This window comes from Caretta caretta, chromosome 3 (assembly GCF_965140235.1).
Source record: "Caretta caretta isolate rCarCar2 chromosome 3, rCarCar1.hap1, whole genome shotgun sequence".
Lineage (NCBI taxonomy): Eukaryota > Metazoa > Chordata > Testudines > Cheloniidae > Caretta > Caretta caretta.
In genome coordinates, this window is record NC_134208.1 from 38,049,284 (window position 1) to 38,068,000 (window position 18,717).

General features: G+C 39.0%; 1 protein-coding gene across 5 annotated transcripts in view; it reads right to left on the minus strand.

Annotated features, from left to right (window-relative positions):
* Positions 1-18,717, minus strand: part of SNTG2 (syntrophin gamma 2) — a 487,892-nt gene that overhangs the window by 39,574 nt on the left and 429,601 nt on the right. For all 5 annotated transcript variants that reach the window (XM_075126433.1, XM_048845382.2, XM_075126432.1 and 2 more), the window contains one exon: positions 15,578-15,787. In XM_075126433.1, the coding sequence (XP_074982534.1) occupies positions 15,578-15,787 (210 nt within the window). The remainder of the gene's footprint in view (positions 1-15,577; positions 15,788-18,717) is intronic.

The following is an 18,717-nucleotide window of genomic DNA, read 5'->3' on the forward strand; positions in this document are numbered from 1 at the left end:
TCCCGGCTAAAGCAACACACAGAAAGAGAGAACCCTTTGTTCCCTCCCTCCTCCAGGTTTGAAAGTATCTTGTCTCCTCATTGGTCATTTTGGTCAGGTGCCAGTGAGGTTATCTTTAGCTTCTTAACCCTTTAACGGTGAAAGGGTTTTTCCTCTCACCAGGAGGGATTTAAAGGTGGTTAGCCTTCCCTTTATATTTATGGCAGTCCAATACTGTGTTTGAAGACCCCATACTTAGAATATAACAACTCTGAGAAGGAGGAGGCAGAGATGAAGAGAAGAGTATACATTCGATATAAGGGACAAAGAAATATTACAGCACACTTGGTATAATATTGTGGGAGGGATCTAGAACTAAAGGCCTTAGATTTGTAGAGACTGTAGAATCTTGCTCAGTAATATGTTTCCATATAAAAGCCTCAAAGAGATGCTTTTTTGTCTAGCTTGAAGCTTACAAGGGCTAGAATACAAAATACATGTATTTTTGACTTTTAATGCATCCTTTGGAATTTTTCTTATGTCAACATTTCTATTTTTCATATAATGCATTTTGAATAAGTCTGACTCCTTGCTAATCATAGATGTGACATAATGTTTTAAAAAATCTATTAAAAAGGATAACTAGATTGAAAGGCAACACGTGGTATTAATAAACAGTACATTAAGGACATTATTAATAAATATACTTTTCTTTCTCCATTCCACAGATGCAACCCACTTAAACCAGGTGGGTGCCCTAACCACACGACAACAGATTCATTTCCTGACCCCCCTCCCCACATCTATTTCAGTATTTATCCACAGTTGAACAGCTTAAACGAGAGAGTGAGAGAGCCCCATATCAGACTATCCTACAGCTCAGTGGTTAGAGCGCTCTCCTGAATGGTGGGAGACCCTTCTTCAAATCCTTTCTCCCTCTCTGCCAAAGGGGGATGGGAATTGAACTTGGGTCTCCCACACCCCAAGCATGTGCTCTAAGCACGAGACTAAAAGTTATAACGTGAGCATCCCCTGTTTTGTGTTTAGTGAGACAGGCATCAAACTCATTTCAAGAAGCAGCTTAGGCATCTAAGCCGCTTGACTCCCAGTGGCTGCTTCCCATTTGTGGATCACTAGCAGAGATAGGGCAGCTATCTCAGAGAGGGGAGGGGCTTAACACCCCCCAACCCCTTCTCCTTGGCATCTCCCACTCGTTAGCTTACGTGGGTCCCCACCTAGTGTGCTGGCTTCTGTGGATTACATTGTAAGGCGCCTCTCTCTCCCTATTAATTGTATAGGGAGCCTAAGCTTTTTTGAATTGCACTGTTGTTCTTGTGATTTTTCTAGATGCCTAAAAGTTAAACGCTGTGATGCTCAATGCCATGCAATGCCTAAGTCCAACCTGGAAAAATGCTGTTAAGAGAAAAATTAAAAGATACATGAGCTTTAAGACATTATACATTAAAAGCAACCTTGTTCTAAAGTGCAATACACATAGCAGAAAGGAGTTGTTCAGATTTCAATATCCCTGTAATTGATGTGGATGCAGCGGCAAAGTGAGGACAGACACATGCATGGAATTAAATGGCAGGCCACAACTTTTATTAAACTTTAACACAAGGCTACCCACTCATCACCCATACTGTCCTATACCAGGCATTTAATTCGTTCTAGTGAGGGAGTTACAGGGCTCCTTACCACATAACCCATTAACTGGCACCAGGATTAGAGGGCTCCTTACCACACACCCCATAAACGTAGGTGGTACTTGTCAGCCTACCCCTCAGGACTCAGCGCTCTCTGCTTCCTAGTACCCTCCACCTGCTGTGTGGGGGGGGAACACAATAGGGTAGGGACTTAGACCTGTGATGGACACAAGGTTTGACGTTGGCCCACAAAGGCCACAAGGTCTCACCCTATCACATTAGCCCAAGGACCATCCCCCAAATCACAGGTCTTTTAATCTGGGAAATGTTCATTTTCTTCTCTTAACTGCACTGGAAACTGGCTACAAGTTGCAACAAATAAACACCACCACCCCAGTTATGTACTATGCATGTTCCTACTTAACGCACTGTGGCTTGAAGGTGCTGTGAGGAAGGCATAAAGCTCCCTGATTCTCTACCAGTTGGCACACTGGAGAAAAAATTCCTTCCTGACCTCCTAAACAGGGGATCAGCCAGACCCGTGGCATCTGTCAGGCTGGATGCCCATTCCTAGTTCAGGTGGGTAGGGTGGGCGGAGGCTCCATATGGCCCCTGCACTGAGCTAAACCCTGGGAACTGGGGAATATGGCCATTCAGCACCCCTCTCTCCCAGCTGGCCAATGGGTGCCAGAGTCTCCCAGGGGAGGAGCTACTATTGTCCCTTGGCAAACGTCTGCCATCCTTGCTACTGGGACTGTCCCCCTTTCACTACCAGCCCCTTCAATTTCGCCCACCTGTTGCTGCAGGTGGGTAGCATTTTGATTTAGATGTGATTATTGGGCCCAGGACTCCCTCTATATCAAGGATTTTTGCAATAGGGTCAATTAAATCTATGTCTATATGCAAGTATACAGCGCCTTCACTTAAAAAATTTGGCAATCCATCAGTCTGAGTACCAGAGTGTCATAGAAGTGCAAAATATCTTTTCCAAAGTCCTGGCCATGGTGCCTCTGTTCAGGATGACTGGATATCATTAAAGAAATGCTTTTTAAAAGTTTGTTCCATTTTGCATGAAATAATGAAATATTCATTGAAGCAGGGACTTGAACCCCGGTCTCCCCTCTCTGTGTGGAGCACATTCCAAGATGGTACAAATCAGTGTAACATCACTCTAGTCATTGGAACTGTATTGATTTACACCAGCTGAAGATCTGGCCTGTTTTAGATGTATCTGGATTGGATCACATCATGATATTTTCAGCTGTTTTATGAAGTAGCATGTGAGACAGATACACTATTATTTACCTGTCTTTATCCAGGAATTAGCAACAGCAGAAAGCATTAAGGGTGAAACCGAGGCCCACTGAAGTCAATGGGAGCTTTGCATTGATTTCAATAGTACCAGGATTTCATCTCAGCTGCTGAGTTGCCAGTTTAACAGGAGAGGAAGTCAGACTATGTGGGCCTTTCAAAAACTTTGTTCTGGTACAACCCAAAGACAGACTGGCCCTCACATAATGCAACAGCATTCCATATGATTGCAACAAACGGAACACACATGTGGATTTACCAGCTCTGTATTTAGCTGAATCACTATTATTTGGATTTTTGTAGCCAGGTAATTCTCACTGCCTAAGAGAATGCAAGAAAACAGAGCTGAGAGAATATGCATAGGGCAAATGACTGAAGACTCAGATGGGAAATATCAGTGTGAGACTGATCTGCTCATTATATGGAATGATGCCTTTACTAAATTTCTGGGGAAAAGGGAAGTATAGATCTTTAAAAAAGATGGTTCTCAGCCACGCCACTGAATTCTAATCTGTGTTTTACCAGACTTCAAAGGTGCTTGGCTTTTTCAGATGGAACATTCCTAGAAAATATAATACAGAATGACAACCTTCTTTAGAGATTTTAAATCAGACAGACAACAGAATTTTACATTATAGCAGGGATAAAATTCTCTATGTATGCAATGTGAATAACTTCTAGAATCTGATTAGTTTCATTCCTAGTCAATTCTACAGAACTCTCCCATAACATAATAATAAAAATAGGTGCAGGCCAAAAGATTCAGATCTCGAGCCAAATATTTCCAAAGTTCAGAGGTGTTTGGATTTATGGTTCTGATTTGAACCACCTAGGATTTAAATAATTTGCTAATACTCATAGGATTGTATTCTGGTTTTATTAGCACTGTTACTGTCCTTCCACAGCACATTAGTGTGTTGCATTGTGAATAATGTGTTAAATGTCAACTTGTTTTCTATTTTACATGAAAAGAATAAAATGTATATATGCACAGCTAAATTATATCACATTTAGTAATATTTCATCATTTGTTTAATATCCTTTTCATATTAAGATCTTCTAGTCCTGTTTACAATGTAAAGAGGTACATAACCTGATGCTTATAATTTAGCACAGCATATTACTATCTGAATTATTCAAAGTTTTTGCAAACATATTTACAATTAATCCATAGGGTCCTCAAGGTTTTTCTGCTGTTCTTTGCACTAGATTCAAAATGAATCAGGCTTCAATGAAATATCTAAAAATGACCAGGTAAAGTGGAATTATTGTAAGATTTCTATATATAATGAAAACAATCTAAAATTTAATTGTGTAATTAAACTGGTGCTTCTGGTAACAAACTGATAATTATCTTTTAATGACCCTATACATCTAACCTAATCTAATTGCTATTTCATATCTCACCTGAATTTATAGTAGGTTTTTGGTTTGTTTTTCAATGGAGTGTATTGAGTAAATTTTCAAAGTAGTTTACGATGCTCTTCCTGTTACTAAGAGGAGTTCTATGCATAATTCTGCTTCATGTAAAACTGCTTCAAATATAAAGATAATGATAATACTTGGCAACTTTATAGCACATTTTGTCCAACTATACATAACTTGCATTTTAAAGATATTCATTAAACTTCACAATACATCTGTAAATCAAGTATTGTTAACCCTATTTTTACTCATTTTCTTAGTTGATTTCTTCCCTACAAGGATTGGAGTACAATTGATTCATAGATTGTAAAACCAAAAGGGACCACTATGATAATCTAGTCAGCCCTCCTGCATGACATGGGCCACAGGTCTTCCCTGAATTAATTTCTGTTTGAACTAGAGAATATTTTATAGAAAAATAATCCAATTTTGATTTTAAAAAGGCAAGTGATAGAGAATCCACTAACACTTGGTAAATAGTTCCAATGGTTAATAACACAAACTTTTAAAAATGTGTGCTTTATTTCTACTGTAAAATCTCCGGCTTCTGCTTCCAACCATTGTATATTGTTGTATCTTTGTTGGCTAGATTAAGGAGCCCTCAATTATCAAATTTCTGTTTCTCATGTAGGTACTTAGGGCTAGATTCACAAGGGGGACTTAGGTGACTAAAGGGGCAGTTAGACACTTAAATCCTCAAATCTAATCTGTAGGCACCACTGGCATTCACAAAACCACACTTAGCTACTGCCAAAAGTCCCTCAGTACCTAAATTTCTGCCAGTGGGCATGTGTAAAGCTGCCTAAATCCTGACACCACAGAGCTGTTCAGCACCTAAATCCCAGTGAGATTCATAAACTAAGCATTTACCTGTTGGGCTTGAGCCAGTCTGTGTTCCCAGAACACACCTAATCCACACAAAAGAGGAGTAGCCAGTATCCCAGTGGTTAGAGCACTCATGTGTAATGTGGGAGAGGCAGGTTCAAATACCCACTCTGTCTGATTTGAATCAGGGACTTGAACCTAAGTGTTCTGGGGTGGGTATCTCTCAATTCTTTTCAAGCTGTTCCATTGGGTATAAAATACATAGTCACTGTCAACACTGTCAACAGACACAATTAGTATGTAATTTATGTAACCAATCATAACTACCCAATCCGGTTCAAATGTTGAATGTCAAGAATTGAATACTCCTGCAGAAAACTCTTTGCTGTTAATCCATAGACTAAAAATGTGTGCAAAAATTCATTGAATAAACAACAGATAAATACACACAAGGAAATAGAGTTATGCAAACAGGTATTCATTCCATCAGAAGAAAGAGATGTTGAATTCATCATATTTGTATATTATTCATTATTTATTAGTTGCACACCTCTATTCATTATTTACAGAGGTGAAGTGAAATACCACAAATTATTAAATATACTATTGTTGAAAAACTTTGTGTTCATAATTTGCAATATATATCAATAATAGGAAAAAAATTTCCTTTTTTTTTCATGTTGGAAAATGCTGGAACATGCTTTTTACAGTTGAGATATTTCCCCTCCCTCAACTTGATACACTACACAAAAATACTGAGGTCAACAAATTAACCACCATTCTCAGGCTGACTGGCAAGGTTAATTCGTCTGATCTTCTGACTCATAGGATTATGTGACAACTGCCAACCCTTTGAGCTATAACATCAAAGAGAAAAAATTGTCTTGGAGTTTCTACCATTTGGACACTATATCATCATTAATAAAAATACAACAGAGAATGGCTAAAAATGTGACAGCCTTAATCAAGCTTTCTACATGCTCTCAGCTAGAGCCCAACATCAGACCTAACTTACAGTATGTAGTAACTTATAGCAAATAACATTTTTTGACCAAACAATATAAACAATTTATGAAATGAAGTTATCCAACAGCATCAGTACTGCAGGGAGCAGTTTCATTTGCTTCATGACTTTTTGCTACAGCTCTTATTGGATATAATATTTATATTGTATTTTCAAGAATCAACTCTATTACATTATTGTAAAAGTACAGAACAAGTATTTGCTGATGTAGCCGAGATATTTTTTGGAGGAAGCCAGCCTGGGAGAATGTGTCTACATAAAACAGAATGTTTGGATTCCTACATTTCATCTTGCATACAAACCAAACATTTCTGAAGTTCTAAAAAGTTAATTTCTCACCCTTACTCCTCCATAATTTCTCTCATCATGTGCATATACACTTATTGGTTCTTGCAGAATTTTCTACACAACTAGAAGCAGGAAGTAAAAGACTTGGATTTGGCATTTAATACTAAATTTTTGTGTTTGAAATTGTTGAACACCAAGCCTCTAGACAACTGAGAGAGAGAATATTTTCTCTTCCTATTCCTTACACTGGCTTCAGGGATTCTCATGTACATGCTAATAGAAGGCTTTTGCCCAGACATTCTTTCAAAGTATCCTTTCTGTAAGATAACTCCCTCACTGTGGAACCCCAATATTCATGGGCTTCTGAACTTTTTTTTATCCTTCTGTTAGCATCAAACAGCAAGTGCAAATCATAATCCTAACCAATTCCAATTCAAGGGCAACCTCCTTTTGGTTGAATTGTCCTTGCCACTGTCTCACAAATTGGTGGTTTCCACCCATTCACTGAGATACACTCCCATACCCCCCATATCATGGATATATCTCCCTCTGTTCTCTCTTGATGTTACTAGATAGAGAGATGCAAAGATGCAATTCTGTCATGATATTCAAAGACTTCTGTGCAGGTCACAAAACATTCAGTCATCCTATCCTACACTCAGTTGACAACCAGATAATTCTCTGTGAACAAGGCAGAGGGAGGGGGGGAAATGTAAGACAGGAGTACAGATAGAGAGACTAGGAAGTGCTGGTATTCCATCCTAGAGGATCAAGAAACAGTAAGGAGGTCTAGAAACAGCCTCAAATTTAGATACAAAGCCAAATTTGAACATTTTGTGTTCATTATGGGCCCAGTATCGCTCTTCCTTGACCAATAAAGAAACCATAAAGACACTGTGATTTATTAATTTGAGCTTTGCTCATTAACAGTCTTGTAATTAAATCAGAGAGGGATTTGACAAACTCAAAACTCCATGTATGAATATTCCATAGATATGTGCTTAAGGGAAACTCATGAGGGTTCACTGAGTCCCTTGTTAAAATTCTGACTGGAGTTCACCCCATCCCTCTGCTTGGATAATGTTAATTCTTCTATGTCAAGGATGACTTACCCCTGTGGCTCCTGAAAATAGTTCTGAAGAGCAAATTTTTTGTCTTTGGATTACAAGTGATAGGTATTTCAAGAAACTCCAGGTGAAAATGGCCCTATTGAGAGATAGGTCTGAAAGGACTAATACCCCACCTGGCCAAATTACCCTGCACTATACTATTGATACTTACAATTTCAGCAAAATACAATTATGTTCTCTTGCCAAGGGCTGTTTCCTCCTCTCCTTGGTTATGGTTATAGGACAGTGGTTGTTTTTCTTTGAGTTCACTGGATCCCACAGTGCCTGGCTCCTTCCTCTCTCTGCTGTCATATGCACCTTTTGAACATGGCCTTCTGACAGTCTAATTTTGTGTCCGTCTTTTAAAAAGAAATTAGCAACATACCACTTGTATTCCTGCTATCCTTAGCATGGCTACCACTGCCAGAAGAGATTTTTAAGAAGCATATATTGTTATCTTCTCTAGTTTCCAAAGCATTTTACAAATATCCCAATTTACATTAAGATTTCCTCCGCACCACCATAATATTTCATGTGAAATGAAAAGAGAAGCTTCCCAGTAACCTTTGTTCTCGGCATTATAAACGCTTTACAGTTCTGCTCTTAAAACAAGAAGCTATCCTGGAGCTTAATGGAATGAATTAGCTCAGCTGGAGTAAGTAATTAATCAGAAATATGACTGAAAGGGTTCAGAATTCTACATGAACATGTCTTGGAATGCTTGTCTTAAAAGTTAACACACAATAGATCAGAAAGTAATTTTTCACAAACTGCCATTTTGACTTCCATGGCTTTATTCAAAATATTTCTGTGAGAATACAATTGCCAAAAAATAACTGAAATATGGATGTATTTATTGTAAAGATCAGGTTGCATGAAACGGCACCTGGAGTATTGTTTTACTGGTTTATAATACAACACTTCTGAGTCTTGCTGAAGAGTCTGTACATTTTCTGTGCCGAGCCTGAGAGTGTTGGGAATTAAGGTTCTGAAAGGTGCATTTCTCCAGATAAGTCCATGAAAAAGAGGGCAAGTAGAAGCATATGGCAAGTCGACATCTAGGCTGACTATGGAGGAACCATGGCTGACAAAAATTGAGAAGGAGCTTTCAGGGGGCTTCAGTATCGGAGGTATAAAACTATCAGAAAGTTGTAAAAAAATGTTTATAAAGTTGGAAAGGGAAATATGTGTACAAGCTAATGCTAAGATATGTCCTGTAGTTGCCAACATAAGATTTGCTGGCTACTGAAATATGCAGCCCTTCTTCACTGCCAGCGATATTACTATGTAATACTAAATTTCAGACTCCATTTTTGCTGCTGGTGACTGCCTTTGAGGAGAGGACCATCCCAGCCGAGAGCTTGCTAACACCTAATCTTACAGGTGTTTACTTTATGAAGTAAAAGAGGGAACTCTGGAGACTGAAAGGCTTGTATATTTCTCATTGCTCCACATTCCCTGACCCAATTGGCATGAAATACAAGCTTAGGGCAAGTTTGTGTGTATATGCAGAAAAGGGTGGAACCTAGGGATGGGTCCACACTGAATCTTGGGCCTTGCAGTGAGGGGCCAATTGAACTGCTTTGCTGGAGACTCCAGACTGGCTTGAAGAATGAATGGGTGAAGGATCATCATTCTACTATTTTTGTCTAGCAGTCTGTTGAATTCAAAGGAGAGACAGTTACACACAAAGTGAATAACTGTCCCTTCACTGAGCGATCTCCAAAATTTTCCAGGACAACAGATTTTGAGACTCAAAAATAAGCACAGCAGAAGTGTATCATTACAAAAATAGCTACAGAACCGTTTTATTCTTCCTTGTTTTTTCCCCTTTAGTTATATACTATCTGCTTTTCACACAGCTGATAGATAGGACAACTGTGCGGTAGCTCAGAAAGATCTATAATTTCTTGAAGAAATTATGTGGGAAGAATACTTTATAGTCTGAACACATGTAGTCTCAACATCTCCCAAAAGCCCAAAGATTTTTCAAGCCTGCTCTGAAGACACTTTGAGGAACAAATCAATGTGCATACAAATGTAAAAAAAAAAAAGAAAAAAAAGAGAAATTAAAATAAATGCATTAGTTTCCTTCTGTTCCTAGCACTAGTGTTGGTTCTATCCAGCTTTTCACTTTAAGTCACACCCATCTGTGAGGTCAACTATCAACTTGAATCCTCAATATAAAACAAAGCACACATCTTCTTAAAGACAATTTCCCATTGCTCTGATGTAAGTCAGTCTTTTTTCCAACAGCAGTGGACAAGTGAGGCTATCAGTATAATATATTTTCCCACATCAACATCCCTCTCTCACTGTCTAGGACGTAATACAAATGCACAAGTTTTCCGGTTGATAATCTTATATATCGTAACACACACATATTTACCTAAAATGACAGAAGAGATTGTTTGGAACGGAAATGGCAATCTACCATGTCTTCAGCATTAACACACAGAAATGGTGAGTAACTTAAAATTACCAGCCAAAAATTGTGCAAAGAGTTACCTACTAAAGCTATTATTAGAATGAAATATTTGAACACCTGTTAATATTATTGACTCAGTAATTAATTTTATTGACTCTGTAATATCTATTGTATATATTTATGGTATATATAAATGGTGTATATACCATTTTAAATATACTTTATTATAAGCAATAGAGTCCATGGTGGATTAGGTGGCCCGAAGATGCTAGAAATAGGGGTTCTGTGGGTGCTGCCGCACCCCCTGGCTTGAAGTGGATTCCTTTATATACAATTTGGGTCAAATGCTCTCAGCATCCCTGCTATAAAAATTGTTACAGCACCCCTGAGGTGGCCTACTGGTTAGCACCACCTAGTGCCACCTCCCAGAGGGAAGGGTTTGCAATCCTAGTCCTCCTTTAATCAGAGGTGTGGTGAGGTGTACAGGGGTTTTGGGTCACTCCTGTAGTAGGGGTAGTGGTAGGGGAACCTGGGTCTGCCTACTCCACTGGGCTCTGACCCAGGGCACTAGGAGGGTCAACAATATCTAGCCCCAGAAGGTGCCCTCTGAATTACCCTCCATGAGTCACTTCCTGCCACTGCTTTTCTCTCTTGGCTTCTGGTACAAGATAAGATGAAAAGGAAACCAGGTATCAGCCCTGTGACGCATGACCAGAAAGCGTTAAGTATAAGCATCCTGCAGGATAAATGACTCAAATTCAACCCTTAAAGATATATGGGGAGATAATGTTTGTGGTTTTGTATATTTACATATATATTGGTAGAGGTCAACAATGTAATCAAACAGTCCCTATCTATGCTATATTCTGTTAATTCAGAGATCAAAAGGACATTTTAACATTTAAATGAACTGTAAACATAGGATATCGCTGTGTTCATCTCTCTTTGAAATATATAGCAAATCATCTGCGAATGGTAGAAAAACAGGCAATTGCCTTATGTTAGTCTCTGTGAATAATTACCGGCGATACTTAGGAAATGGGTCCACTTCCAAGTCCACATGAGTGCCTATTGCTCTCTGAAGAACTACAAGCTGTCACAAGAAGGCCTAAAACTGTATAAAGATGTTTGTGTCCCAATCCTTTTTATCTCAGATCTGCTTGAGGCTTCATGCAGGGGAAGCCGAAGCCATAAGGACTGAGATCCCAGTCCTGACTGGGCCACCCTGAATATAAACATTGGACTATAACCTATGAACTATTTCTGAAAGAACTCTTTGCATCTACAAAGCTCACCATCTCTCCTATGAATCTGAATCTCAAGATTGACTCATGTCTGAATGTGTACTGATGTTTTAACCAATGCTCCCTCTCTTTTCTTTTTAAATAAATTTTAGTTTTGTTAGTAAGAATTGGCTGTAAACATGTATTTGGGTATGATCTGGAACATTCATTAACCTGGGAGGTAATGTGTCCGATCCTTTGGGATTAGTAGAACTTTTTTATATAAGATTTTCAGTAATCTTCATCATACTTGAGGTATCTGGGTGGAGGCCTGAGGCTGGATTACTTTAAGGGAACTGTGTTGTCGGCTTCTGGGTAACCAGTGAGGTATTATAGAAGCTGTTTTGTGCTGGTTTGGTAAATGTAAGTATTGGAATATCCACCAGTTTGGGGGATTGTCTGACTCATTCTTTGCAGTTAACTCTAATTGAGTGACTTCAATTGGTTCCCCTTGGGACTCCGGTCACAAGCCCCGACTGGGCTCAGCATATGAGTCCAGTTCCCTCAGGGAGACTAATCTGGTGCCATTGTGAGGAGCCTTCAGGGTAGCTCAGTCAGCCGCCCCCCTTCAGAGCTGGGATGCTCCCTTTTCAACCCTTTCTCCAGTTGTAGCGTGCTCTGCAGGGCTGGAGGGGCAGGACTACCTGGGGCCAGTTCTGTCTTTTAACCCCTTCTGACCCAGTATGTTTGCATAACCCATCACTATATATTCATATTGTATATACAATTGTCAAGTTTTGGCATGAGTCCCCTCCAGTTATATTACATCAAAAGTTATCAAGCACTAAGCTGCATGCCAGAGTGAACCCAAGAGGCAAAACAATGATGCAGTACAGATTTAAAAATCTAAACTAACTAGACTCAAAGATTGCTTGAAGAAACCATCTTTTCCCAAGCAACCAGTTTGCTTTTCCCAAGCAACCTCTGGCTTTGTTTGCTTGTTAAAGCAATAGCTTTTACAGGACTGAATTCCTCTTTTGGCGTCTTTAGCCCTGCGACGTCCCCTTTCCCCAGCACCATCTCCCACAGCATAGTATATTTTTGATGTGCTGGAGATATGAAATGGTGTGTTTTGTAATAATGGAGTGTACTGTGCTCGGGTACCACCATTAGGAAACCAGCACATATTATATTAGCCATGCTAATTTGCACAAGGGGCTGAGATTATCTGAATTAAATTAATACTATGAGACTAATTCTGCTTCCAGAACAGCAGTGTAACTCCCATTCAAGAGAAATATATCTTTATATCTGAGAAAAGACTCAGGCTGAGATGGATTTTGTCATCCACATAGTGGTGACAATCTGGGAGCTCCTAGTTTTGAGGTTTAAGATTTTTCATTTAATCCAGCAAGGTTCACTCACAACATTTTACACTGGCATAACTCTTTTGATGTCAACAGAGTCACTCCCAATTCACACACACGAGTGTGTATTATGAGAGCAGAATCTGGCTAGCTGCTCTCTTTTTAAATTAAAACATTAGGCATAACAAGAGGATGAACTTAGTCCTTCTGAATAGAAGTTTCATAACCAGGTTTATTCAAAGAATCTCCACAGGATAATGTATTGATTTTCCATTTATTACAATCAGGGTAACTTGATTATAATATTCTTGTTGGAACATCTGTTCTCTGAGCTGTCACAACACATGCTAGTCAGAGAGCGTGCTCATAGATAAATCCATGTTTACATGATTATTAGACTTGCTTCTGTATTCAGTGTATTCACTATGAGATTATTAAAAATCTAAAATTGATATCCAAGTGACAAGCAACAATCACTATCTTCTTATCACTAATTCAAATATTTGAATCAATATCTGGTTACAAACTGAATTGGAAAAAATTAGAACTGCTCCAAATCTACCAGTTGAAATGTAGAGGGGCTTTCTCTCCATGGAATTTCCACAGGTAAACTAATGCAACTGTGTACCTAGGTATAAAAATCTCAAGAAATATTAACTAGTGAAGATAAATTGAGATGTTATACTCTCTCAAATCATTAGTGACAAATAGGTGGCATCCCCTCTCCCTGAACCTGTGAGGAAGGGTTAACAAAATAACAATGACTATTCTGCCTAGGCCACTTCAGATTTCGAGGAGCCTACCTGTATTTATCCCAAAACCTTATTTTAAAAAAAATTAATAGCATTATTAGAGCCTTCCTGCAGGGCCCTGATCAACGTCCACAATTATCACTTAACAAACTCCAGCTCCCTGTAACCAATGGAGGCACTGTGCTCCCAGACCTACAAAATCACAATTATGATTTTATTATGTCACAGATATCAAACCAATTCCAACATGCTAGCACCCTTATACCCACATGGGTGGAAACTGAATGTGTATTAATGAATTATATTCCCCCTGCAGGTCTCCTCAATTTCTTTTTTTATCTGAGGGAGAAAAACAAGGTGCTTACAGCGGTGGCTATCTAAAGAGTCTGTAAAAATGGCAGAGTCCTGTGGCACCTTATAGACTAACAGACGTATTGGAGCATAAGCTTTTGTGGGTGAATACCCACTTTGTCGGATGTATTTGCATAAAGGGTCTGGCCTATCTTAGCTAAGAGGTTTCAATTTCAACATTGAAATCATGCAAAATCACCTACCTAGGGTAACCAAGATTTGCAAGTCATTTTCCCAATTAGACAGTGATGAGGGCTTTGTCCATTTTCTAACATTGAAGCAACCTTATAACCTGCCACCCTCAGTGGAGTGGTAGTACTTACAACTAAGATACTCGCTAACATATCAGTTTGGTACGGATGCCCTAGGACTGCCAGAGGCCACACAACTACTGGGAACCTTAGAAATGCTTCATAAACAGCCCAGGTCCATGTCCACTATGTATACTTTGCTAATGAAAAAGAATCTCATTAATTTGGTGTTCATGAAAGAATGGGAAGGGAAGTTATCAGAGCCCTTAAAAGAATCCAAATGGCAGAGCATATTACATAATGTTAAAAATGTCTTTGTGGATCTCAGGTTATGTTTGATACAACAAAAGATATTATTCAAAATTTACTGGGACGCCAAAGAGGTTGCACAAGATGAAGGCCTTAACTTCTGATGTTAGCTGGCCCTGTAACAAAGAAGAAGGAACCCTGATGCACATACTATGGGACTGTCCAATAGTTAGGCAGCTGTGAAAAGAGATGGACTCAAGAGTTAAAAAGACTGCCCTGTTTTCAACAGTCAAACCTCAGCCAAAAATGAGGCCCTATAAACTGGGTTTAACTCTGCCACAAGACTTTGGTTCTTGAGAGCTGCAATAGTCACCAAGTACATGATTTTACAAAAATGGAATTGTGGGCTTATGCCTAGGGCCCTACCAAATTGACCAAGGGCAGCCCTGCAGGGAAAGATCAAATCCTGTCCTGCCCCAGCCCTGCCTGGACTAGCAGCTAGGAGCCCCCAGCTGGGGTGTACCCAGCAGCACAGGGAAGATCGGATCCAAATCCACAAGCCTCCTCCAGCTGCAGGAGGGCTCTGGAGCTGCTGGTTCTGGTCTGGTTCCCCTCCCCACCCAGAGCAGCTGTGTAGGGGATGGACAAGTCCTGTCCCTCCCCAACCCAGCTGGAGCTGGGAGCCCCCTTTGCTGGGGTATGCCTACGAACAAAAGGACATCAGATTTCATGGGGAAGGGCTTATTTCATGGTCCAGGATGTGTTTTTCATAGCCGTGAAATTGGTAGGGCCCTACTTATGCCCAAGAATAGAGCAGTAGTATTCCACTATGTCTGAGTTAGCAGCCAAAGAAAGAATAGCTTATTGCTGTAGACAGCAATTATATGAACCTGAAGAAATTTGGACCCCATTTCTATATAAACATGTTGAGATGGCTTAAAGAATGCCAGACCTCCATTCCATTTAACCTCTCCTCTCCCTTTCCCCCTCACCCGCCCCAGTCCTCGCCTTGCCTCCCCCTCCTATTCATGTATAAACTTCTCCTATTTGATTACTGTTCCCCCACCCTAATATGTTATGTCTATGTAGTATGTCTGGTCTTGCTGCTTTGACAAGTTGCAAAATTGCATAGTTCCATAATTATACTGGAGAGCCAGTGAAGCATGCAGTATTTGAAAAGTACAAAAGTTGTAAGTTATTTGCATTTCTGTACTTTTCGTTGCCTTTTTCTTTCTGAAAATCAATTTAAAAAAATCACAAAAAACATATTAAAATGTCTAAAATTTTCTATATGTTACACTTATTTTAGCAATAAAATGGCTGCAGTAATTAACTTATGTATTACTTACCCCTGTTCTTTGAACTTCCAAGAAAATTGCTCTTTGAAATGATTTTTCCCATGCTGCCAACTCACTGCCAAGCTCTACATTAAAATAATGACTCTGGCCATGTCCAACCATGACACTGAAACAATATGGCCTCTGGTCTTCAAGCTCATAGTCCTGATGAATACCTAAATACAAGTTTGCTTGTAGCCAGCAATCATCAGCAAGCCAGAGCTGAAAGACATGTTTGAGTAAGTGATATTTCAACTAGTACTAAACAAATCATTAAGGCAGCATTGTCTTATGTCTTCAGCAAGTAACTTTGAATCAGAATGCCTGTTCTCAGTTCTGTTACTGACTCACTGTCAATTTAAACTGCTTTGTGCCTCAGTTTATCTATCTGTAAAACTGTTATTTTAATACTTACCTTTCTCAGTGCAGTGTCATGAGAATCAATTAATGTTTGTAAAGGCTACTGCTCTCAGACCCTCTCATTCACAAGGTCAAAACAGATGAAGTCACCTCTATTTCTCTTTCTATCATCTAATCTAATCCAATCCAGGTATTTCTATAGTTTGCAACATACCAATGTAAGCAATGCAATCCGTTATTAAATACAATAAATAGTTATATTTTAAAATTAATGAATATTTTCATGTGGAGGTAGGTGGGGGAGAGATGGAGGGGGTTGGGCAGAGAGACGTAAGGCTTCCTGAAGGTGCAAGCAAGTATTCTGGAGAGGTACCATGGATACTGGAATTAGGATGTGAAAATGGATCAAAAGCTTCAAATTAAGGCTCTGACAGAGAGCTGGTGACTGCCACTGGATTTCTGGACGAGTTTCTCAAAGAGAGCTCCAGAATCCTACTTAGTGAATCTAAGCTCTGGAATCTAAGCTGGAGAGAGACAGAGATACTTATTATCAGTGAGTTGGGAATAAAGATTTTTTTCAGATGTTCATGGGCAACTGCTTAGAAAGGAACAGTATTTATATATTCTTTTACTTTATATGGGTGCATTTGAATTCGTGCTTTCCTTAACAATGTGAACAAACCTCCCATGTTAATATATTTTTGACACGTAAGCCATGCCTGCTTGGTCTGGTGCTCTGTCCTCCTCTAGTGGTGGCTAGACCAACTAGAGATTGATGAATCTGCTACAGCCATGGCTGAGAGAGCTCAGACAATAGAGTTCAGCTCAGACAATAGAGTTCATGCATTAAGATACAGAGGTCCCAGATTTGATTGCTGCTGCTGGCAACCCAGCTGGAGTATCAACATGACACATGGTGGCCCATAGAGGGAACTGAAGGGGGAAACCTCTGAAGCCCAGAATGCACTTCCCTTGCAAGGGAGAGCAGAGTATGTAAGGCATGCCTGCTTGGTGTGGCACTCTGTCCCGCTCTAGTGGTGACTAGGTCAAATAGGAATTTATAAGCTTGCTAAGAGAGGGGCTCTTTTAGCTCAGGCAGCACAAGCTCCTGTATCAAGCACCAAAAGACTCAGATTCAATTCCTGTTGCAAAGGGTTTCAGCATTGCAGACAAAAAATTATTCTTTCAAATACATGAACCCAGCTGATTGACTAAATCAGACAATGAGGACTTTTGGTTGAAGCACCTAATCAAAATATTTTTATTTATGAGCTTATTTTGCATGTTCTTAATACAATATTTTTTTCAAATGTCTTTATAGTAGCATTCCTCTAAGCTAATAGTCAGATTTGAAAATAATTACCTGGTATAAATCCATTAAAGTTAGTGGATTTTTAACAGGGATAAATTTAAGCTAATTATATTCTTATTTTAGGTCACGTAGTTAATCTATATACCAATTGATGCAATTTATCTGTTACAGACATTTTGTACACTTACAATTTTAAAAAGTTTTAAAAGTAAAACAAATTGAAAAAAAAACCCATCCAACAACAAAAAACTCTCTACAAATAAAAGTACTTTTTGGAACTTAAATGAACTCTATCTTACTTAAATTATGCCTTGCAGATACTGCACCCTGATGTGAAAAATAGAACTGCTTAAAAAAACCCCAGAACAATCAAATGAGTTTCTTTCATTTTGCAATCTAAGTCCAATCATGTAGAACTCAGAGGTGATATACAGTGGAATTTGCTTATTATGAACTCAGCTACACAGACACCTATGTTTTCAGTGAAATGGAGAGAAATCCCTGAATTACTTAACTGCATGTCAGCTGACTTATACTCATTTTATAGTGAAGTTTCACCACTTATTATATAAGGTTTCTTTCCTTTATAATTGGGTTTCACTCTGCTAAACTCATGGGAATGCAGTAATTTATTACAGGCTAATGCTAGAAATGACAATATGGTGTGGCAGAGGTCCTCCAGAGCAACACGTGCTGTTCTGAAACTGGAGGGAGTGAAGAGATACCCTGCAATCAATACAGGGAATAACAGGATCTCCTTACAATGAAGATTTTAGTGAACTAAAATACTTCATTATAAGAAGTTTTCAAATACTTCAGTTGGTTATTGTTTGATAAATACACAGAGAAAAGCAAAACTAGGTTTGAAGGCTACTATTAATTCCCATCTTCATTTTAAAAAAAAATATAAGGACGTTCTATAATTAAATCCCCAAATGGCATTTGAAAACATTTTCTTTACCAGTTTCAGATCATCTTAATGCTCTTGATTTCTATCTATTTCTTTATTTCTGTTTGTTGACATGGAAGATGGGAAGAGTAGACAGGTGTCTGCAGTCAGGATCACATTTTTCTGAGGTGATCTTGGCTGAAATATTTTTTTTTTATTCCCACTGCGCCTCCCTCCAAGACTCCAGGTTAGGGTGGGGGAGAATACCCAAGTTCTAGCAAGTTTTGGGCAGAGGGAAGTCCCAAAATGGAAATAATAACCACGTCCCATTTCACATCTCTCCTATTTTACAGAAAATCTATTTTATAAATGTTTTAGAGATTTTTAATTTTTTTTATCAGGACTATTACTACTTGCATTCCCTCATATGTAATGGTAGCTTTGTTAGTTATGAGTAACTGTACAGAATTCAAAGGGAGAGACACATTAAAACAAGAAGGCAAGATTTGGGTTTAAAGGACACTAGTGAAAATCAGGATACCTCTCTACATGAGTTAGTGAAATTGCAATATATGGGTAGGGGGGAAAAAC